The sequence below is a fragment of the Seriola dumerili genome, unplaced genomic scaffold (assembly GCF_002260705.1).
Source record: "Seriola dumerili isolate Sdu_G_001 unplaced genomic scaffold, Sdu_1.0 BDQW01000189.1, whole genome shotgun sequence".
In the NCBI taxonomy this organism is placed as follows: domain Eukaryota; kingdom Metazoa; phylum Chordata; class Actinopteri; order Carangiformes; family Carangidae; genus Seriola; species Seriola dumerili.
The window spans coordinates 3,181,348-3,206,327 of record NW_019174444.1 but is presented as its reverse complement, the minus strand read 5'-3'; the positions used below and the strand labels follow the sequence as shown (position 1 = coordinate 3,206,327).

Here is a 24,980-nt window from a genome sequence, read left to right as displayed (position 1 = left end):
AAATATTTTGACATAGTTGTAATGTTATAGGAATAAATATTTAAAATTTCTGTCAAATTATAACAGCCTCTAAATTTTAGCTCATGTTGCAATATTTCATAATATCTTCTAATAATATTGTGACTTTTACAATTTAAAATTGTAAATTGTAAATTACATTTTCATTGTTATTCAGATTTCTTTTATTTAGAAATCCATTCATTGATAAGAACTTCTTTAAAAAGTTGTATGCTGCTAAAACAAAATCATCTACAGTATTTGACATAATATTCCTAATTTTTCCAATTTTCAACATTTAATCAAGTCATTTATTATATTTATTTTAAGTATTTATGAGCGATCTAATGGTACAACTGTTGAATTATTTGGTGCTGTACAGCAGCAGCACTGTTTCCAAGGCAGATTTCCATATAAAGTCTTATTTAAAAATGAAAACTGGGAGTTACAATATTTCATTTATTTGACAAGTTTGTCATGATACAATTATATAATGAGATGATAACAGTTTATTTTTATTTTGCTAGCGCTTTGTGCAGGTGTGTGAGGATGTGTGTGTGTGTGTGTGTGTGTGTGTGTGTGTGTGTGTGTGTGTGTGTGTGTGTGTTACCGGTCATGGCCATGCTGCTGCGTCGTGCCCTGCTCTCGTCCTGGCTGAGCTGTCGGTGCAGTTTGGATTTTGTAGCAGCGGTTGCTGCGGGCGACAGGTCAGGGTTACTCAGCTTCCTGAAGAGGAGAGGAGGGGGAGCGGCAAACTCCTTCTGAAGGGATGAAGAGAAAAGAACAAGAAGACTCATTAGACTTTGTTCAGATTTAAGCTTCAAATCCTAATTCAAAACCAACATCAAAACCAACAGCTGCCAAAGTGAAAAACAGCAACAATCAACAAGGAAAGGTCACACAGGTGACCTGATAAGAGTCTCTTTACCCATGATGTCATGTTGCATCAAGTCTGAACTTCCTATATAATAATATATAAAACCCTGGGATTTGTTAAGAAACTAGCTTTTTGTTTCTGCCCATCAAGCTGCTGATCTTCTTTCAAAGTCATGGAGTTTTATGTCAGATAAACCATTAAAAAAATGTTTCACAAAAGTCAGAAGTGACACAGTGAAATTAAGCAGCATGTGAGAAGAATTTGACAAAAGGAAGATGATCTGATGATCTTATCAATGCTAAAACGAGCATGTTGTGAGGATCTGCTGCTTCCCTCTGTTTTCGACTGTTGGTTGGGCAAAACAAGCCATTTCAAAATACTGATCTTATGAACATGAGACAGGTATTTTCCATTTTTCCTGTCATGTTGTAGGCCTAAAGACTGATTAGTTAATCAAAAGAATAATCATCAGACTTAACAATAACAAAAGTCACTGCATGACACCTTGTTGCTAAAGTTTAATTTTAATCAGGTTTTTGATATTGTGATTGAATACTGACATGTTACTGGAGTCAGACCTGACTGTATAAATCAAAATGGACTGTATATCAGTGCAGTGAGACTGTGATAGCGGGCCAAGAGCCAAAACAAAGTCATAAAACACAACTCACTGACACCACATCTCCTTCTCACATGGTCACAACACACACACTCTAATAGGAAAACCACACACAAACACACACACCTGTTTTACACAGAATGCAACCAGAGCAGTTAGCAGCGTAAAAAGGCACTCAGCTCTCTCTGTCATTAACTCACACTTTCAGCTATGACAGTCTCTCTACTCCAAACAGCTGCAGAGCGACTGGAGCCTGATTCATAATTCAGTTTGTCAGTGTTATAAAGGAAAACGTTCCTTTGGACTTCCTTGATATCCCTGAGCTTTCCAAAGAGACACTCCAGAGAAAATACAGCACAGCCAACACACACACACACACACACACACACACACACACACACAGATGGTCTGGGTGTGGGATTCTGGTTCAAACGATTTTGGAAACATCTGCAATTGCCATGGAAACAAGGCCTGCCTGGGCTCATATCCTCCTCTCCTCTGTTGCTGGAGGAGCAACGTTTGACGAGACTTTTCCAGAAACATCTGGACGGCCCACGTTAACACACACACACACACACACACACACACACACCTCCCAGATGGCTGCACGTATGAAAGAGCCTTAGTGAAAGCTTCCGTTACTCTAAAACAAGAACCGACCACTCCTCACAAATCTACTAAAACACAGTGATGAACAAACATGCGCAGGCTGTGCAATCATATGCAACCTGCATCCATTAACTCAGGCTGGAGTAAATGAGCTGCAACAGGTCCTCAGTGAACACTTCAGCATCATTTTAACATATGAAACCAGTGGGCACGTGTTGCTTCACATCAGGTAGCTGCTGTCATGAAGACCAGTATTCAGTGATGACAGAGGAGGATGATATGGGAAAAAAACGATCACATTATTTGTTCTTTATTTAAGTATAAAGAGTTTTCCGGAGAATCAGTAAAGAAACCATTTATGGAGAATATAACCAGACAGGAGTGTTTGTTTTGCTTAATCCAGCAAATTAAACACCTAATAAATCAATGAATTTTATCACAAAAATATACAAAAATCATAGTCCTCAGTAATACTACAAGACTTGGTCTATTAAATCAAGAGATATTGAGGGGGTAGACACCCCAATATACATTACATTACTTTGCTTCAGGCTTTAGACTCCAAAAACACAGAGATAATACAATATGTATTAACTACAGACTTCACTATAGTCACAAAATACAACAATCACTCTAATACTTCACAATAAAAGCCTTCCACGCTGGACAACTTCATATGGTTTTTGAAGTGAAGCAATTACAAGAAGCGTTCAGTTATATCAGGATTTTTACCGGTACCACAATACTGCAAATATGTGCCAAATCACATAAAAATAATCTAAATTAAAGCTCCATATACTGTAGTCTAAAGGTAGATGTACATGTGTTGTTTGATCATAAAGCAGGTCTAGGTTCTATATTAATACTGTGAAAGTATCAAAGCCTCAGTCCACAGAGAAATGCACACAGCCTGTATTCAGAAACTGAGCCTTAAAACCAGCCATCAGGACTTCTGGAACTTTGTGATGTCACAACAAAGCAGTCACAGCTCTCAGCTATGCCCCAAGCCCTGCCCACCTGGACCCACCTTCCAACCTTACAGGATTTGGTTTATCAGAGTATTTACCTGAAATCTGCTTTATTCTTAATGGATCACTCAGAAAGCAGTCAGCCAATCAGAAGAGAGGCTGAGAGCCTCCTCTCTTCTGACTGGCTCACCAACTTGTTGTTACCAGAGCTCCAGAGAGAAGCCTGAGAGAGGAGATGTAAAACTACATTGAGATGGTTTTTGGTTCTTAAAACCACAAATATATCTTCTTATAGATCAACACTTCAAATAAAAGACAGGAGAGGAGGAAAATATGGAGCTTAACTATGTTCTACTCAGATATTACAGACATATCTTTATATGTTCGAGACAAAAAAAAGTTACTCTTTAAGATACATTTGAACAATTTACTGTTTTTCTGGCGGTTTGATCAATTGTAGAAAATGTGATTGATTTAATTTATAGATTGTTCAGATGATGAGCTGCAGTCTAGATAAAATTCAAACCTCCAACAGACACAATCAATAAGTGATTGTCATGTATTATTGCATTATTACTGTCTGACCTGCTACAACCGAAGCTGTGCAGCTAATGATGGGATGTCTCTGGGGGAAGTAAGCTGAGTGTAATACATGTTGAGTGCTGCAGCACGCTGAATACATTTGAATTAATTTTTTCTTTTTTTTTTTTTTTTTTTACAGCTTGTCTTCCTGCTGCAGCTCCATGTTTAACCAGCAGGTGGCAGACAGACAATAATCTGTTGAGAGAGTGTGATTACAAGCAATCTGCTGATCTGAGCTTCTTGTAAAGGCAGAAAATTAAATGTACTAACATGGAAGAGCTAAGGTCTGTGTGTGTGTGTGTGTGTGTGTGTGTGTGTGTGTGTGTGTGTGTGTGTGTGTGTGTGTGTGTGTGTGTGTGTCTGCACACTGAACTGCGTATCACAGCTGTCATCCTAGACACACACATTCAGCTTTACAAGACGGCAGCTATCAACACACACTGCACAACTGGAAGCACAAAAGCAGACAAGTGACATGGAGAAGTAAACACACTACCATTACATCTCCAACATTATTCACACACATATTCACATGCAAACAGCTTCTCTAGTTCTACAAACACATTTAGATACACAAATCTAGTAACCCAGACTACCGTGATGTGTGTGTTCAATCATTAGCGCAGCTGGTTATATCCTCTAAACACACCCGTCTGTCTAACACGGTGAACATCAAAGTCTACAACACAATCTCCACAGCAATGACACGGTGACAGAGGACCTGATCCTCCCTGCTCCAGATTCATCAGCTTCGCTGAAACACTGACACTTAACACACAACAATACAGTGAACATTAACTTCAGCAATAAAATGTCTTACAGCTTGTGTTACCTTGTAAAGTTAGAGTTCTCCTTCACTGCAGAATCAATGTTTGATGAAATGCAGCCTCAGAAAATCAGCTGTTAATTGACCTAAGCCACTGTTACTGTCTGTCAAGTTTTATATTGCAGTACAGGATGAAGGCTGCAACTAACTATTATTGTCATTATCACTTTACCTGCAGATTATTTTTTCTGTAAAACATCAGAAAATGGTGAAAGACAGCTGTGACAGCTTCCTAGAGATCAACACATTTACTGTTTTCAAAGTAGTTATCAAAATAGTTTCAAATAAATTTACAGATGTACAAATATTGAAAATTTGTCATCATTTTTAAAGAAACAGGGACATGATTTCAAATTGAAGTATACAAAATCAATCTTTTCAGTTTAAGATGATGACTATATCGTTGGCTGATTAACGTTAACTTTGTGAGTTAGTTTGAGACTCCATCTCTGTCTGTTTTTTTTAAATGTTTTTTCCCACAGATCCATATGAAAATGAGAGCCTTGCACAGTGGTCTTAACGTGTAACTTCAGTCTCATCATCCAGCTTTAGTTCCAGTTGGTGGTGACATTGTTGAACTATAGCACAACACTACATCACAGCTTAGTGCGGGCATAGTTCATGCAGTCAGATTTAATGCAGTTGCGCTTTTCCGGTTTTAATGTACCGAATTCAATTTAATGGCGACTGCACTGTTAAAGTGCATTTAAAATCCTTCACTGACATGGCGGCAATTAAAAATAGGACAAACACATACTGTGAATAATCTATAACTGAAGCTTTAAAAGCCAAATAAAGAGGCTATAGGTAGCGATTATATGACAATCTTTTTGGGTAGAATCGCAATCTACGTTTAGCATTCTGTTTTTCGCTCTTATTTTATTTTGAAAGTCCTGACTGGAAGTTGTGATTCATATCTATTCGCCACTTGACGCTTCTTTTAAATGTTTGCCTGCTCTTCTTCGGCCACAATACTGTCTGTTTACACATTGTGTCACACCAAATAACACTTAGTTCATATGGAGTATTCATTTGGACAGTGCTGTTATTTATTCATTTATTAAGTACTATATGGAAGTATCTTAATTGGAAAGTTCATGTAATGTATGTCGTCTCTTTACTGACACTCAAAGGGAAGTAAAACCAGGTTTTCATAATCTCCTTCTCCTTTCCTCTCTGCCCCCCCAGCTTCCCTCTGGACCTGTGTTCCTGCTGCATGCTGCATTACATTTGGGTGGACATTCATCTTTTGTCACATCCCGTGGAGAGCCGCACCACACTTTAACTTAACATGCACATCTACAATCTATCACATCTGTCACAACATGGAGCTGAACCTGAGCTCCCAGCCGAGCTCGACGCTGAGCTTCTCTCTAATAAAAACACAAAGAAAACAAAGACAACGCAGAGCTCGTCAGTGTTGAAATAAGTTGAATTCTGCCGGTGGCCGTGCAGACAAACAGGCAGCGGACGGACGGATCTGCTTGTCAGCAGAGCAGCTCGACCCCATCTCATAATTTCAAAGGAGCTCCGGCCCACACAGCAAAAAAAGAGCCTCAATCAATCCTGTATATTGTTTTTCTGGCAGCAAAAAGAGGCCAAACGATCCAAAACGTGATTTAAAAACTCTCTTGGCTCCAGAGCGTGTTGACTGTTGATTCAATGAGCTGACGGCTCAAGATTTGAGCTCATTGGCCTGCAAGTAGATTTTGATGTAGAGTATGTAAACGCAGGGAGAGGGAGGGTTGGACATCACACAGCAAAGGGCAGCATGAGGAACAGTGGAATGAGGTTTGTTGTGGGAGTTATCTCTGTTTTTGTTCGCTGGTTTAGGAGGAAACAGCCACATGTTAAGCTGTTTTTCACAGAGCCGCTGTGTGTGGGTGTGTAGGCTGACCACTAGAGAAGTGCTAGAGTGTTGCCTCAGCATCTGAACAGACCACAGTGAAAGGCAGTTTTCAAAATTCAGCAATTTTCTTTTTCTTTTTTTTTTTGCATTTTCCTCGACTTTGAGCTGTTGAACTGCAAACAGAGGATCCTGTTCAATGTAAACAACTGACAACATTTCATATAAATCTCTGTATTTTTCAAATCTGTAAATACCAACGTTGATGAGCTTTATTATTATTTTTATTAGTATTTTTATCCCGCACACTTTTCAAAAGCTGGCGACACTGAAAAAGCGCACCGCAATCTTATCCTCCTCTTGTTTTGTGGGAAACTTCACCCCAGTGTATGACATGAGGGTGTTTTGTGCAACCAACTCCAGGAGCTCGTCCTTGTGCCAGAGCAGTGTCGGCTTTGATTAATCATCGTTATTTACAAGGGAAAACAAGGGTAAAAAGTAAAATCTATATGCAAACCATATCAGTGGTTTCCCACCTTTTAGCTACACACCCTCCACACTTCACATCTGTGCTGAATGATGTTAGCTTGATTTCCTTCTTTCCAAAACGTGTGGTAGGAAAGTCTGACTGTAAAGACTGACACCTAGAAGGAAACTTGCAGTGAACACTGTGTGCTACAGTATATTTTTGTCTAGTTACTTGCAGTATGTTAGAGCGATGTGGCAGTGCAGCTGCAGGCAGGAACTGGTTTGGAATGAATAAGCTACACAGTGACCTTTTAAATAAAACAAGCAGCCAAATTCACATTACTTTTTTCTTCACATCCATGACTTTCTAGGTTAAATTCTAATTTTCCATGACTACATCTTATGAATGATCTCTCATCTCAGGGGTGGGGGTGGGGGGTTAAATGGATTTGGGTTCAGTACACAGACAGTATATGGTGTATATGTGTCAAATGTAATTTGCACCTTGGTGACAGCAGCTTCTCCTCTGGTAATCATTATGTGTCTAATGTTATTATGTACTTTTAACATTGTCTACCATTGTTTGTCTCTCACGTCTCAACTGCGAAAAAATTCCTTTAAAAAGATCTGTACAGTGGATGCTTGTGGGTGTCTAGAGCTGCTGGTGCTACAGGCCTGGTTCTGCTGCTGTCTGGCCTCCAGCTATAGAGCTGCTGTCGGCACAGTGACGAGGAGACTGTACGCTCACAGTACAGCCTGTACCTACTGACTGCTTCACCAAGCCACCACCGAGGAACAATGAGTTCATCTCCTGCCCTGCCCTGTTCACTAATTGCAAGTTAGAAGCTTGTTCACGTCAGCTGCCGCGTGGTCATTATAGAGAGGTGTGTCTGCAGAGGGAAAGACCAACCTCACACTCCTGGGGTAATGCTGAAGACTGTCTTCTACGGGAAGTCACTGAGGTTTGCTCAAAAAGGTGCAAGATTTGTCACTATGCTCTTTTTTAGAAGAAAATTTGCTAAAGGGATTTCAAAACTTTATTAATCTAAAGACAAGGGTGGTAAGTTGTTCATGCTGCTTGTTTGCATTAAATCTAGAGCTGCACAATCGAAAAATAATTGCTAAGCGGCCAAGTGCAATATCCAAACCGCAGGAGCAGCAATTACATCATCATCGTTTCTATTTTTTTTTTTCAAAAAATGAAAATGAAAATGTACGAATATCTGCCCAAATAATCACAATATGATTTCTTTTGCATGTCATGCCGCCCTAGTTGGTACTAAAATGTTTTTAAGGTTTGAAACCCAGGCCCAGAAACAAATGACTGAGGGGAATCTGGAAAATGTAGAGACAGATACAAACACAAGTCTGAACCCGACCCTGCTGCTGACTGAGGAGTCGAGTTCATGTGTCGTGTTGTTGTCGTCGTTGGAGGTGAACAGGTTAAACAGTCTGCCTCGAGCTGACAGAACTCAGCCTGTTACATCATGAAATTAATCACATGTGTGTCTGAGCAGGATTACATTGCATCATACCTGCTTCCTTTCTGTCAGTGTGAGGCATGGGCTGGAGTGCAATGTCAGAGCTCAGTGTGTTTGTGTGTGAGAATATATGGCTGTTAATCAGGGCTGATGTGCTGATGTGTTCCAGCTGTGTTCAAGCTGGAACAAGGTGGAAAAAAAAATGAGAGGAAGAAATATGAAAAATGTAAGGAAAGGAAGCAGGAAAAGAAGCAAAGTAGTCTGACAGATGGATGTGAACGATGGAGGGAGATGCAGGGAATATAGGGAGGAGTGTGAAGTGAGCCGGGACAAATGCTGCCTCTCCTCAGCTGTGGTTTGTGGGAAACAGTTTGTCCACACGCAAAGTAAAGAACTCACAGTGAAAAGCCAAAAAAGCTCCAAAGAGAAAAAATTATAATCTACAGTCGCCCAAATAATACCAAGGAGGATAAAATGATTTAATGAGCTGAAATCAAAAGACTTTGTGTGGTTAAGTCTTTTGATTGTTTGTTGCAGCTGATTAAATCATTACATCTCATTCAGATGCTGAAATGAAAGGAAGGAGGAATGTTATTGTAATTTTTTTTTCTGTTTCCATAAAACAACCGCAGGTCAAATTCAAGTCTGCCTAAAAAAAAAAAAACAGCTCCAAAATGCACTTGGCTCCTGGGAATGGTAACTTTAAGCGTGTTTACACCTATATAAGCAACCAGTTATTCTTAATGACACTTTAACTGTGCTACACGTTCCTTCACATTCCTTTAAGTACATTTAAATGATCTCAGCACACACATAGTTGTTTCACCCTCATGCAGCTCTCTGTTACAGTAGAAAGTGTTCTAGATTTCAGATGGGAGGGAGATTATAGATTGTAGTGATTTGGATCTGGATCCACAACTCAAGGCGAATTTATGTTTTCCGTGTTCGCGTCTGTTCCCGGTGAGATCGCTATCTGTGCAGAGGAACAGCATTTCATGGCTAATCAGTAACAGCACAGCATCTCCTCTGCCTCTCTGCGTCGTTGTTAATGGCAACCGTACCAACACAGTAACGTTTAACCACATCATAACCTTTGAATTGACCGCAGGTTGTTTTTTTTTGACAGACTTTTTGAAAGATTTTGAAGCAAAGCAAACCACCTCACCACACAGACCTTCGCACCGCAGACAACACCCACACCTCAGAGAGCAGGAACTGACTTTCCTTACTGTTGTTTTCAGACAGAAACGGACAGCGAGGAGGGAAAACAGCAGAACCATTCATTGGACGCAGTGTGCAGTCCAGCCCGGCAGTATATCAGCCAACTGTGAACTTAACAGGTCAGGAGCTCTGACAAAAACTGCAGAGACCACTAGGAAAAACCCTGACACTGTGATTATCTTCAGACCGAGAACGGTACAGAGACCAAACAAATATTTCAGACCAAAAACTCTCCTGGAGGTTATAATTCAGAGGACACGACACATACCTGTTTCTATTTACATGTTTAATTTTCACTTTACAAGAGCCAAAATAAAAACCACATCAATTCTGAAAAAATAAGCTCAACTGAGGCAGAAACGACTCTGTGTGCACACCTTGAAGCTGCAGTACCTGCATCTTCTTCTTCTACTGTAGACAAAACAGTGATGTCATGCTCCCATTCACTGTTACAGGCCTCCACTCCACAGAAACTACAGAATAACAAGGTTCTGATTTAGCGGTTGCATAGTGGTCTACATAACTGCAACATCTCTGCTTCAAGTCAAGGCCCTTGTTGCTCACCACACCCACCTCCATCACCATGGTGACTGTGAAAAACACCACAGAGCTTCTCGAGTGTGAGTCGAACTCAATGATTCATATTTCTCTTGTGCCACAATTTCAGAAATTTACTTAAAACATATGTTACATATGTTATAAAAGCAGAATTCTAGTGTTCTTAATGTTGAAGAGTTTGTGTTTCCGAGAAAGATGCAAATGCGAAAAAGGCTATAGCAAAGTTTGTGTGTATGCGGATCAGTGTAAAGGTTGAGGTTGGCTTTGGGGATTACATGTCAAAATTCAGACAAAAATGTAATTTATATTGAAGATAACTTGATGTTTGGGAAACTTAACACATTTTTCACATTTTCATGTTTCATGTCATTTTAAGACTTTGTACATTTATGTATTGTCTGTGTCTATGTTTGCAAAACCCTAAGTTCAGCTAATTAGATCAACACAAGATGTTTTATTCAAGTATCTGGATCTTATGGAAGTCTAGACCAGCAGCATGGTTGTGCTGAGAAACACCAGGCAGGAGTCATCAGTCTGTGTGAGAGGTGTGATCAGCTTTTGTCTGCTGAACATTCAATAAGGAGGAGGAGAGAGGAGAAGGCCGAAGTCTGGGCCTAATTAAAATCAAAGATAGCTTTTAGTTGTGGTTTAATTAGGAACTCAACTAATTAAAAATATTTTAATATGGTTTGTTGTTTTCTGTAAGTTAGTCTGCATTTTGTCTGAAAAGGAGAAACATCCCAATTGTAGACGTGAACATAGCTCGGGAGTTTCAGTGTTGCTGCTTTGGGACTTATTGAAGCTTTAATAAAACACTCTGGATTTTCATTTTTATTTTAATGTAGTTAAAATTTTGTCTAAAAAAATGTCCTAACCAATTTACAAACAATGTTAAGTGGTTAGATAATGAAATTAATTGCTGCCCCATCAGATATTGCGATTGCAATTTCAGCTGGAATAGTTATTTTCACTGAAAAAAAGAACATGATTTGCAGGCTGTGTGGCATCCCAATGCTTACGGTGCCAACAATGCACAACAATGTTCTGACACATTTTACCTTTACCAAAAGAAATTGCAGCGCTTTCGATTTGGATATTGCACTTGGCCATATTGCAAATTTCAATTATATTTTAATCAATTGTGCAGCTCTACTACATGCACTGATTCTAAATATTCATAAACATGTTTGGTTTAATAGTTAAGGAGAAGTGTAGTTTTTCCAACAGCCCAAACAAATACAACTAGCCAGATCCCAGATGACTTTGTGAGGTGTTAAAATGTACTGCTAATGTCCTCTCTGTATTTTCAGTGGGTTTCCTGCAGCTCATATTCTGTCTCTGTCTGTGTGCCGCAGCGGTCAGAGCAGAGATCATATTAATGTCATCTTCACAGTTAAAAGCATCATGGCAGCAGGTATGAACTCTGCTGAGGAGGGCTCCACCACCTCTGAGGACCTGTTGTAGCTGTTGTAAAAAAAAAAAAGAAAACCCTCCGTGGCCTTAATGTGAAACTGTAAACACTCACATTTGAGCCTCGCAGCTACAGTAACAACCACAGTGCAGAGATACGCCCACAGTCGGCCCACACCAGGGCAAGGCCGGCAGAGATAAGAGACCTTCTGAGGAGACGCCGCCGCTGGGTCAGAATTAGGTCACGTGTACCCTCCCACAGACACACAGTGTGATCAGGGAGGGCGGGTGAGGGAAAAAGAGGAAGAGAAAGAGGCAACTCAGCCACAGACGGAGCGCAGGATCTGTCATATGGTCAGAAACTGTCAACCTCAAACTTTCTACATCTACAACCTTTAACCTGGGTTCTCCAGTCTGACTCCATCATGTTCTGAAACCCATGAAGAGGAGCTGAGAGAGGCCTGAGCTCCAGCAGATGTAAAGGTCAACACATGCTGGTCTAAACCCAGAACCTGCATCAACTGTGTTTATTTTCCACTGCCACTGCAGATTCTGTGGCTTATTATCTTAGCCTGTTTCTCATTTATATAAAATAACAACCATTGCTGGTATATTTATTCAGCTGTAGCTAATTAGGGTTAATCCTGTAACTTTTCTAAATTACATAAAAGAAGAGATAACTGTCTGTTAAGTGCCAGATCTAGAAGACAGTGTCTGTGTTATAAAGGCTCTACTAAAGACGGCTTCGCTTTTTTCACACTTCAAACTAAAGGTAATACAGTCTTTCTGTGGCTCTTGCTGATTGTGTCACATCATTTTCAGGTAGTTTGCTGGTTAATACACTGTGCTAATGACAGCAAGCAAATAGGAAACAGTGGTCAGACAGTTAGACTTTAAACTAACTAAAATCTTAACTGACAATTTAACCTAGGGGTTGGGCGAAAGAAAAACTACACTGACAAAACCCATTTTGTTCTGAAATCAGTTTTTTTATTTTCTATTTGTTTTTCTGTTGAATTGTATTTAAAGTTCAAGAAAGTTCAAGTTTTTTTTAAAGTTCAATAAATGTGTGGTGTTACCAAAGTCAATGAGTATGAGTGTTAAATGAGTGTTAAATAATACTGATCTTAATATTGATCAAAATAATCATGATTAGGATTTTTGCCATAATCAAGGAGCCCTACTTTAAACCCTTTGCTGTTTTAACTGTGTATTTACAGGCTTATGGCACAGTCTCTATAATGTTGGTATTTTCAGAGTGGGCGGGGCTACTCAGAAATGCCCATGTACTAGTAGACCATGTATGACATATGTCTGCAGGTTTCCAACACATGGTAAATATCTGTATATGAATGAATGGAGGAGAGTGTCTGTGTTAAATGGATATAAGGACATAGAAAAGAAGAAATTTTCTATTTTTTTCCATTTGGGATCAACATGTTTCGAGTTTTTTCACTCGTTTCCATTATGTTTTGAGTGACGTAAACAGAAATGATCATGTTAGCATAGATTCAGTGGGTTAGCACCTGAGCCCCGTGTCTTTAGGCTGTATATATCTACATTTTAAAGAATGTGCAGGTCGGAAAATGCTCTAAACTGCAAGTCAGTATGTGAAGCATTAGCTCGAGCAGCTACAGTTTAAAGCTGCCAACAGAATCATTTAGTCATCATCAGGCTGTTATCTGGTGGATGAAGGAAAGAACAACAAGCTGGAGTGAAACGAGACAACACAGACTCGTACATTACACCAGTGATACAAAACTAATGACACCATGCACTAAAGCATGATACACTGAGAAACAGAGTCAGACACTACTGCAAAAGCTAAACAAAACGAAACTTTAGCACCAACAGAAATAAAGACAAACAACAAGAGGATAAAAAAAAGACACAGCAGGTCATCTCCAGCCTGTCTCCTTTAATGCCCCCTCTCCCAGTGTGAGGTGACCTTCACCGACCAGCACAGTCCCACCGGGGAACACGAGGTAAATAAACCACCGCTGAGCCACAGCCCAGATAACAACACGGTTGCTGTGGATTGCTTCATTAAAAGAGCAGGAAAAAAAGATTTGGGAGCAGCCGCAGTGTTGACGGCAGCAAGAAGAGACAGAAATGAAGGATGAAAATGTTACAGCACGGAGGGCTCTTTGTGAACAGTGGACCACATTCAGAAAATGTCACTCTGCAAAATGTCACACCTCCCCCTTCATCCTCATCCTCCTCCTCCTCCTCCTGTCTGTGCCAGGACGCAATAAAGGTTGGATTTTTCCTTTTCTTTGCTCAAACAAACGGATGTTGTTGTGAGAAGGAGGAGGAACATAACAACGAAGGCCAGAGCCGCTGGAAGAGAAAAGGATCTGTCATTTCAGTTTTCACACATCAGTTTGCTTGAGGAATTTTTTGTTTTGTCCAGAAAACCAGAGAACATTCACAATTTAGAGACTGGAACCTGTGAAGTTTGGGGATTTTTGATAAAAAAAATAATAATAATAATAATTTTTAACTGGACAAGGTTAAAGACACTCCCTGAGTTTAACCTAAAAGTTTAACCTTGTTAAAATCCATATGATTTTTTTATATAATACAAGACATATGATGAGTGAAATAATCAGTCAACACCATGACCATGACAACAACAGATTCAGACAGCCAGGGTTTCATACATCACAAACCTAAGGAACCAATCCTGTCAACTTGTGGGGACGGGCGCAGAGCTAAATAAACCTGAAACCTCTTCAGTACAGAGAGAGACAATTAGCATTAGCACAACCGCTAACACTGTGTCAGCCACCGTCAGTTACAAGCTAACAAACAATATAAACAAATAAAAGATGCTAACTGCAATAACGGTTCTGATCCGTCTGCTAGTCTCTGATTCTGGACTCAACAGACTCCTCATCTGAGTCTGAGTCTGACTGAGGCTCAAACATGTGGCTGAGTCTCTCTGATGTTTCCTCCTCTCACCATCTTTACGTTTAACATACAACATTTTCTGAAATAGCAAAAAACAGACGTGATAAGATAAATCAGTAAAGAAACTTGTCAATTAATTTCTTGGTTAATAATTTTCCCCCATTATCTTTACCTATAAATTAAAAGAAATTAGTAGATGTGGGCACATCATGTTCAACAAAAAAAAGAAAAAAATCGACTTCAAATCGCTTAAAATTTTTGTGTTTTAGTTACATAGTAAGAAAATCCCAGAGTCCCTCATGAATAAAAACAGCCTAATACAAAACACACACATATACACACACTCCACCATTAGCATTTAACCCAGCCTTTACAAGACGATGAGAATAATAAAGTGGTTTGAGAAGTAAAATGTCTTTAATACAGCTGCTCTGCCGCAGAGATGAAGCTCATTAAACGCTCAGCTTTGAGCCAACAGAAAAAAAAGGGAGGATGAGGAAATAAGTGTGTAATTGTGCGTGATAACGTCTGAGCGGTGCTGTACGCAGATGAACAGAATGACTCAAGAGAAAGCTGGAGACAGTCATGCCATGAGATACATGGCCTAGGCATTTACCTGTCTGTGAGAATTGTCTTCATATTGTTATGTGCTGTAGTTAAGCTGATTTTTAAAGGTGCAGTTAAACATTCAACTTGTATTTTTTTTCAGAAATTGATATATTTTTCAGATACAATTGGAGAATCTGAGTTACAGATAGAAAAATCTCTTTTTTGCATTTCTCTAATATCATTGTTGGTGAAACCTACTGATGTAAACAAACATTTAAAGCCTCACAAATGGTTTCAGATGTCACAATCAGACATGTTGGATAGACAGCTGATTGAATTTTGGTCTGCGGTTCCATTTTATGTTGTCTTTGACTGCTGTCTGAGACAGAACCACGGTATTAAAATAACTAACTCATAACTAAATTGTTAAATTGGTAAATTCCTGTGTACCTAGACAGAGAATTAGCAGCGTTGTGACTAGTCATTGCACAAACAGATGGAGTCAACATGAAACCACAGAAACACATGAGTATTGGAGATTCTCCTTTTTGGATACTATTGTTTTTCTTTTTTATTATACTACAGTAGAATAACTACTTAAGAGGGAACCAGATGAAAGAAAACATCTATATTTGTTTCATGTTTTGTCTTCTCACAGCCCAGTTCCACCTTCAGCAGGAGGATGGGTGGGTTCTCTGTCAAGGCAATTAACAAACAAAGGCAACACAGCCACTGAACTCTGGTGTGACCATCAGAAAAACCTCTATGTGTAGAACCCAGAACCCCCCTCTGCCCTCTGCAGCCTCTTGTTTAGAGGCTGAGGAGCCAGCAAATTGGATTTTCACAGCTCCACTCTGCTTAACTAAACTGCTAAAGTGCTATCTGCTAAAATCCACACTACTTCCTATTCATGATGTAATTTGTCTGCCTGGGATTTCAAAGACACACAACTGGGGCAGTGGGTGCTTCTCTGGCCCGGAGCAGTGTCCTCGTTAAGGCTTTCTGCCGCAGATAAAAGGAGGGTTTTGGGAGGAAGTGGCAAAGACACTGAACACAGTTCATAGTTTATTTATACTTCTAAAAAGGCAAATGCCTGTTTGATTGTCCCAGTGTAACACTGGTGAATGGCACTGCCAAAACTACACAACCTTGAAATTACAGCTTTGTGTAGTGTTTTGGTGTGTTGCAGCTTCTTGAATCAGTATTTCTATTTGAACATCACAGCGTTTTGATTTTTTCTTCTTCTTTACCACATAACTGAAACGTTCTTTCACTCACAGCAGGCTGTCTCTTTGGGTTTTAGCACAAAATGTTCAAAGTGTGCCGGCAATACACACTTGAAAGACGTGCAAATTTTAGCAAGAGTAAATGCACTCCTGTTTTCAAAAAGAAGACGAGGGCAAAAATACAATAAAATGAATTTGTTCAATAAGGTTCGACTAAGAATCTGGACCTGTTGGGGGAAGACTGGTTCAATATGGGCTCAGTATGGTCTACTTCCACCAGTTTAGGTCTTTGGAAAGATTCCTGTTGGCAGAATTGAAATATATATTTTGTAAGTTAAAATGTGTACAGGTGGGTGAGTTGGGAAGGGGTGGGAGGTTGGAGGAGAACAGCTCTGACAGGAGGGAATACGAGCAATAAACAACATTTTTGATGATGAGATTGAATTCTAGCTCTTATTTTTTTGGGCAACACAAATATCTATTAAAAATAGTTAGTAGAATGAACCTCCAGCAAGTGACAATTGTTCCAGGTATGGAGAGACTGACTTTCACTACAGTTACTGGTTGATAAATTCCTGCAATACTGGCAAAGATGGATTGTTTGTGACCTCATGAGATGATTACTAATCTGTTACTATATCCTCCGACATTGTGTTTCCATCAGTTTGTATGGATGCGCAGGTGACCAACTGTTTCTTCCTGTTCATGTTTTGTTGTATTATCATGTTGCTTTAAAAAAAAAAAAACTAAAAGGAAAGAAATAGGAAAAGTGTTGAAAAAAAAATGTTTATTTAAACTTGGGGCCAATTATAACTGCACTTGAACTGTATTTTTCAAATTACAATTTTTTCTTAAATTTCATTGTATTTAAACTGATTTTATTTATTGTTTTGATGCATTTCTTTCCCTTATGTAAAGCATTTTGAATTGCCTCAATCTGTATTTCAAAGGCACTACACGAATAAAATGGCCATACTATAATTACTATAACTGCTATTCTAATTATATCCTTGTAAATTTTGTGTAATTTGTTGGTCATGACATTCCATTGTGTTTACATACATTCCTCCTGCGATGTGCTGACAGCTTGATGAGTGAAGCTTAAGAAGCTGGATGTGAAACGCATCATTTGATCCAAATAAAATAACTTTTTTTTATCTTGTGCAGAAATGCAGAACAACCTCTAGAGATCTGGTGTGCTATGAGATGTGAACTTCAAGAACAGAAACAACGTGGACTTTGGCAGTAGAGCAGGCCTGAGGCATTAAAGCAGAGGAGAAAGGGCCTTTAAAAATGACAGACAGGTACGCAGGGAGAGCCGCAGCCTAGACGAGAGCAATCAGCAGATTCAGAGCCAAGTTCCAAGTCGTTAACTCTGGTTTCCATTTGCCAGGACTCTAACAGTTACACAGCATTTTATCTGGTAACATAAGGGGGAGGGGGGAGTTCTTGTAGACTTCAGACCTCCTACAAACATCAGTACCGAACTCTGATGATCCAGCGTTTGAACTTTTTTGAGGTGCACCTGAACCTGAACCTGACCCTGATCTGTCTCAGCAGATAAAAAAAAAGCACAAAAAAAGCCCAACGTCTGTTTAATGAGATCAATGAAGCATTCCACATGTTTTAATCATCATCTTCAGAAACTTATGCAAGAGGTCTGGCTTTGGGTCTAATGACACCGCCTCTCACGCTACTCAGAGGAACAACAATCAAGTGCTTTCATGAAAGCTCTGCTCCCGTATCCAACCGGCTGCTGGGATGGAATCCATCTTCATAATTCTCCATGGCAAGCTATTACTTTTCCAAAGCACAGTCAGCCTCTCTCAAGCTACGTAATGCAAAGCTAGCATGCTACATTACTCCCACGGGGGTCCTGCTGCGTTGACTGCCAGTATAAATGTGTGGTTTGGCCGCTGGGTTAGCGCGGTTAACCAAGTGTTCTTGGCCCAGGCTGTCTGTCAAACGCAGTGAGCACGGGGACTAATGGAGAGTTTTCACACGTCTACATTTTGGTCCTGAAGTGAGGTGACCCTTTGCCCTCACCCCAGCCCCCCACCCACTCACCCCCGGTTTCATTTTTGGATGTCAAGAAGATGGTTCTCAAATTGTGAAAACTGATGATTAATGAGCTAATAACGGCATTAAGATATCATCCTGATTTAACTTTAGTTTACTTAGTTTTATCTACTAAATTTTGGCCCAATTAATGTCTCCTAACTTTTTCATTTACTTGTAATACTGATTAGCATTTGTTTTTTTCACAAATCTGTGAACTAAGGGACAAAAATCTTGTCTTTTCAGTTCAGTTCCTCACATAGTGCAGCTTTTTTAAAGATTAAAGTGACATCCTCTATTTTTCTTCTTGCTAATAAATCCCACGAAAACAAAACAAAACAAAAAAAATTAATTGGTCCTTCTGGTACTGAGTGAGTGTGAGTGTGAGTGTGAGTGTGTGTGTGTGTGTGTGTGTGTGTGTGTGTGTGTGCGCACATGTGTGTACGCCTGGCCTGATATGTCATATTCCTCTGAGCCATAGAGTTCCATTGTTTCCAAAAACTATTAAAAACACACTGGTGACATGTTCTCTCTTGAACAAAAACACTGTAGTTTATTTTGAGTCTGACCTTCATGCCACCTCCAGGACCACTGTCCTGTTGCCCCAGCTCCTCTGTAGAGGACAAAATGTGGATTAATCCGCTGCTGAAACTAGTCCCCAATAAATGCACTGTTGCCTCCTGTTTGCAGCGGTTTTAGGAAATTATTATTTAAAAAAAATGAACTGTATATTTGTGTTTTAAAAGATTTACTCTATATATTAATTGTCACACATTGTTTTGGGTCTTTTCCTGATGATAGGAAAAAAACAGAATTATCCTTTAAATGGATGTTATAATATTATTCAAGAAGAAACAGTCCTTGTGAATATTTTAATTAAAACACTAACATTTTCATTAATAATGCAACAGTAACAGTGAATTTTAATAATCACCTGAGGACAAAGCAAAGCTGAACTCAGCTACAGTCTATGTGAACTCACAAGACTAAAACACAGGATGTCGTCCAGCTAAACCTAAAACCAAAATCCATTTTTTTTATAAAAACAGGGTGGCCTTTAGATTCAATCAGGACCAGCTGTGAGGAAGGTGCTTCTTGCAACACACACACACACACACACACACACACACACACACACACACACACACACACAGTTTGGCTGCAGGTGATGGGCCGGTCCAAACAGCTCCACTGTGACTCAGGATAAACAAATGGAAAAACAGAGACTGAGAAAGAGAGGGGAGAAGAGGGGATGGTAGTGAGGAAGAGGAGGAGGTTGGTAGGAGGTGAGCCAACAAAATGATGAAGAGCAAAGCCAGAACACAAACATAGAGGTTATTAGCATAAATTGTAACAGTGTCAGGAGAGTGTGTAGAGCAGTCCGAAAACATACACACACCAAAGTACACGGATATGGACATAAACACAACCATTATGGGCATGTAGCGTAGCTGTAATCAAGGTTTAATAAAAAAGTGTTACGATCCCTGAGGGGACATTCATAATGAAACTATTCTGCATCAGTAATTATGTTGTGGAAGACATGTAATGCTGCTGACGTTCACTGCAGATATGGTTAACGTTAGAAAAATAAAACCAGAACTTTACGTTTGGAGAAAGACTTTGTGGTTGTTGTTGTATTGTGAGACACACAGAGCTTGGTAACTCAGGAGGGAAGAAAATTATTCCATGGTTTCGCCCAGGAAATTGTTTAGCTGAGGTGGTAAACCACCCACGTTCTGATGGATCAATCTCGTGATTTCTGTAGTTATTGGATGATGGTCTCAACAATAGCTGCACTCAATAAATATATGATGTGATGTGTAAAAAGGTGCCTTTGCTCTTTTTCCCCTGATGGTTAATGTTAGATTTCATTTCATTTCAGGCTTTGCTAGAAAACACTGCAGGAAACCCTGGATTTATGCACATAAGTTTGTAATTTCTGATCACAAAACAATTCATTTGTGCTCTTAAATTATAATTTGTGGGAAAAAGTTGAGAAAATATAAACTCTTAATATTTCAATTGAGTTTAAGGCTCAAAGATAAATCCTTGTTGTTTAATAGGCATAATAAGATGCATTTTAATGATTTCTGTCCAATACTGAAACCCAACCAGTTCATTTAGATTAGTTTGTCCATGGTCTGACTATTTTCTATTTCATTAGGCTAAACAGTGGTACTGACACTGCCAACACTGCTGAAATAACATCCTATGTACTGTAAAAACATCTTAGCACAATGACAAATGCAATAAATGTGACGACAAACTGTGTAAATATTAAGGAATTAATTCAGTACTTGTAGGAACATTAATTCCCAAACACAGCTGCTAACATTCTGGGTGTTCCTTCCTAACTGACCGTACTAACAACAACCATTTATTCAGTCCACTTCAGCTTCTGTTGCTACAGTAACTTCAAAATAATTAATAAATTGTGCTGAAAAGTTGAAGAGAAAAATAATCCTAACGGCCCTTGGCTAATTCATAAACCTGACATCCTCACACTTTCTGCAGCATGTAGACTGACACAGTGCTTCCTTCATTGGCTTTCATCTCCACGAAACATAATCAAAAGTTTCCAATATTCACTGTGCAGCGTGTTGTTTCCTCCAGGAAACAGGAAATCCTGATCATGTTTCCTTGATCTCAAACTGAGTCTTTCAATAGTGAGTATCTGCTACAAAGTAGAATCTGATATTTATTTTTCCTACATAATACAGCTACACACACACAAACACACACACACAAAGGGGAAGGTAATGTCACTACATGTCTACTGTATAATTCCACCTGAGCAGCCACGGCTCTGCCAAAACCACCACCTGAGTCCTAGAACGACCTCCAAAACTGTGTGCAGTACTCGTGTGTGTGTGTGTGTGTGTGTGTGTGTGTGTGTGTGTGTGTGTGTGTGTGTGTGTGTGTGTGTGTGGCAGGCACACTGCACCAGTTTTTCAGCTCTAACTAATCTTCCTGAAAATCAGCAGAGTCACTGAGTCTCTGAAACTGACACTCACTGATCTCTCTCATCCAGTCTGACAAAAAAAAATTCCAACACTGTAATAACGATGTTCAAAAGCTGGATTTATTAGAGTTATGATCACAGCTTCTACCTTCAAGTTAATGCTTTCTCAGCGGGCAGCCTCTTTGATGTGACCGCATTTTTTATGAGATCATTCCAGTAAATCAATAAAACAATATGCGTTGTGCGGAGTTGCCAGGTTTTTTGATGCCTTGGCACTCATAAACGTTTACAACCAGGCTGCCTCCCTACAGCACAAACAGGATATGTAAAGGCCAACACACACCAGCTGCATAGAACATGCATCAAAACACCAGCCCCTACTGTTTTTTTTTTAATGTAAGCCTGCAGACTGGCAGAGGTTTGATGCACATGTATCATCACAAGCTGATGTGCAACAAAATATCTGCAGACGTCACTGTATTGCTGCAAATCCCCGCTCCAGAAAAGCAGCAATCACATCACATTATATGATGATAATAGATAGTGTGAGAAGGCAGAACGCTGTCAACCACCAGGGATTTTGCTACAATAATATTTACAACCATGTATCTATCCATGTTTGTAAAATCATTGGTGGTATTCAGGAGAGTCACTGGGCTCCGACGCTAATAATCGTTAGCAAAGCCTTTCGATAGTTAAAATGCAATGTGGTCGGTGGTACGGCATATCAGCTGTCACTAATTAGTGTTAATTCTATCAGTTACTTGATGTCAGGCCTAAACTAAACCAGGTCTGTTTTCGGTTTGCATGTCCTCTCCACACACCACTGTTCAGCCTTGTCAATGGTCAGATGGTTTGTGAGGGAAGAAGCTCCGCTCTGTAACACCTTATTTTCGAAAAACACATAATTTGATAAATTCTCATTGTGCCCTAGAAACGTTGATTTCAATCGCTAACCATGAGTTATATGATATTAAATTCAACTGGCCGTGGGGTTGCTGATGCCCCCTGTGCTTAAGAAATCCTTGCGCAAACGCTGTAAAATCATGTGTACTGTGATTATATTCATATTGTCTACCCATTTGAAAACCCAATGACCTAACAGTGAACCTAGCCTGCTTGAACAAGTTCATAGGTTGTGTGTCAGCAAAGTTAAAAAGGGCCAACTTTCTGTCACCTGTAACCCTCTCTGTGATTCCTCATGGCAGACGTCAACATAACTGACAATACAGGTGTTGTCCTCAGATATTTGATTGATGTCTCAGTAAAGCAGTGTTAACCTGGATAACAGGTAGCTTTTATGAGCTGCAATCACAGCACAAGTTTTATATCTGTTGATATAAAAGAGGCAAGAGGGGGCATGACAACACACAACATTGGACACACACATCTCTAAAATACCTTGACATTTAACTATACTGTATGTGTGTGTGTGTGTGTGTGTGTGTGTGAGAGAGACATTCTTTATAGGATTGCCTGAGTCATTTGTGCACCTACACATGCCATCCATCCATCACTGTGACATGTCAGTAACAGGTCTGAGCATGTAGCAGGTTTGAGCTGAATAAAATCTCTCATACAACACTTGGCCTACTCTTCACTGCTCGCTGTTTAATTCCCTGCGGATTAAACTGATATCTGGACTTCAATGCTTTAATCCCGGGTGTGTTCCTGCCATGTGGGTGTGTATGTGTGTCATAATCACACATTTCAGCTCAGTCACATCTGCAGGCCCAGATTGCTTCTGGGAAAAGGAAAAAAAAAATCAGAAGGCTGGGGTGTGTTTGCAGAAGGGAAGAGGTTTATTTAGAAAGCACTGAGGTGAGAGTGTGAAAAATGAAGCGGAGTTAGCAGCACAAAGTTTCATTATTATCTGAATAACTACAAAGGGAAACAGGGTGATGTCAAGTTCTTGTTTTTAAGTTCCGATTTCTAAACTTTATTTTTATCAGGGGTGCCAGCCCGGTCTCCCTCCTGGCATTTTAGATAAGTCAAGTTTAGTTTCCATAGTTTTTCTCCCTTTTAAAATGATTCATGATGGCAATGATGTCAAACTACACAAAAGTTGCACATTCAAAATATGTTGGACAAAAGGATTTCTTTCTAGTTTAATACAGTGATTGTTGTATGACATTCAATTAATCAAATATTTTAAAACAAGCACGTTATAATATAATTTCAATGTTCTCATGTCTATATTATTATTAGTGCATATTGTTTTTGTTGTCATCATTTCAATACCCAGTTACATTAATGACCATTTCCATAGAAAACACAGGACAGCTCTCCCAGACCTTTTCGTGCAGAATCATCTCAACCAACACCAACTCTACTATTGTCAAGCAAGTTAGTAGTCGATGCTAACTTTCTCTGCTGACACCTTGAATGTTTGTACTGTGAAACAAACAATTTATAAAAGAGTTTCATGTCCTGATATTTTTCAGCGAACTCACACACTCAGTAAAAGTTGGTCTAAATCTAATGTTTCTGACTCAGACCGAGCAGCACAATGATTCAGTTAGAGTCAAAGGAGTGCCATGAAAAAGAATAAATCTGAAAAAGAATAAGAAAATAAATGTGGAAATATAAACAGGAATACATAAAAGCAGTGTTTCCTCTAGGATTTTTTTCCAGTAGTGGGGGGGGCATGCTCTCCGGGTGGTGGTGGTGGTGGTGGGGGGCATTTACCTTCAAGAACCTCATTTATTGGCCTGCGCCATTGTGAAATGGCTTTCTATCGCTTACCACGATTGAAGCTTCTTACACATCAATATATCGTCACCATATACAACTGTCCAAGAAAAGATAAATACCTTGTGGTTTGTGAAAAATAAATGTTAATGTCAAAACTCTAACCAGTTGAGAAATGTAAAAAGGTAAAAAATAAAATAAAACAATTAACATTAAATGAATAAAAATAATAAATAAACATATAAAGATCAGCTAGATGGGGCTGTAGAGTCAGTGGCAAAGTTTGCACCCAGGCTCAGAGCATTTAATTTTCAGCGTTATATAGTTTACACTCACATCACATCTGATTACAAGTGTGAACATTAAAATACTATTTTTTACCTAACCATCATTATTTAGGAGTCAGTAAAAGGCTTATGATAGGCTACCTGACTAGCGTCTTCTTCATCTGTTGTCTTTCTCTTCTTAGAGAAGTATCTGAACAAGCTCATCTGAAAATGCAGTCAGCAGTTAATACATAATGACGTGTAGATATTAGCTTAATGCTATCAATTAGTTTACCCAAGTTAGCGTCACTGAGTTGGCTAATAAGTCTACCTTTTCTCCGGTAATTCGCTGCCTTATTCCTCACGACTACACTTCTCTGACTCTGACCTGGTACCTGACGTGATGTCACTTTCAAGGCCGCGCTCTCGCAAGTAATTAACTCCAATAGGATCCCCCAACCACCCCACTCCCTCCCTCCCCTCTCCTCCCCTCCCCCCGCTGTTGCGCTCATCATCACACAGGCTGTGCTGTGAAGGTGGAGAGATGTGGCGGTGGTGCATTTGCGACAATAAAAAAAAAAAAAGAAAAGAAAGAAATTTGAAGGCGTGGTGGCTATGATTTAGCAGTGGTGGGTCGCCACTGCTAAATGAATGTGGAAGAAACACTGTAAAAGAATAAATAAGTAAATAAAAAATGTGGAAATATAAAGAGAAATACATAAAACAATAAGAAAAATGCTTTTATCTATTGCTTTTGCTTTTACTGTATTGAATTTGCAGGGTTTGATTGTTTCAGACTGGGAGTGCTGTGTTTGTGCTCCTATAGTTAGCTGCTGAGCTGGAGGAAGCA

At 39.4% G+C, this 24,980-nt stretch overlaps 1 protein-coding gene across 1 annotated transcript in view; it reads right to left on the bottom strand.

The window, feature by feature from the left end:
• mast2 (microtubule associated serine/threonine kinase 2) overlaps positions 1 to 24,980 on the bottom strand; it is a 175,065-nt gene that overhangs the window by 136,825 nt on the left and 13,260 nt on the right. Inside the window, exon 2 of the mRNA XM_022753018.1 lies at positions 608 to 758. Within this exon, the coding sequence (XP_022608739.1) occupies positions 608 to 758 (151 nt within the window). The remainder of the gene's footprint in view (positions 1 to 607; positions 759 to 24,980) is intronic.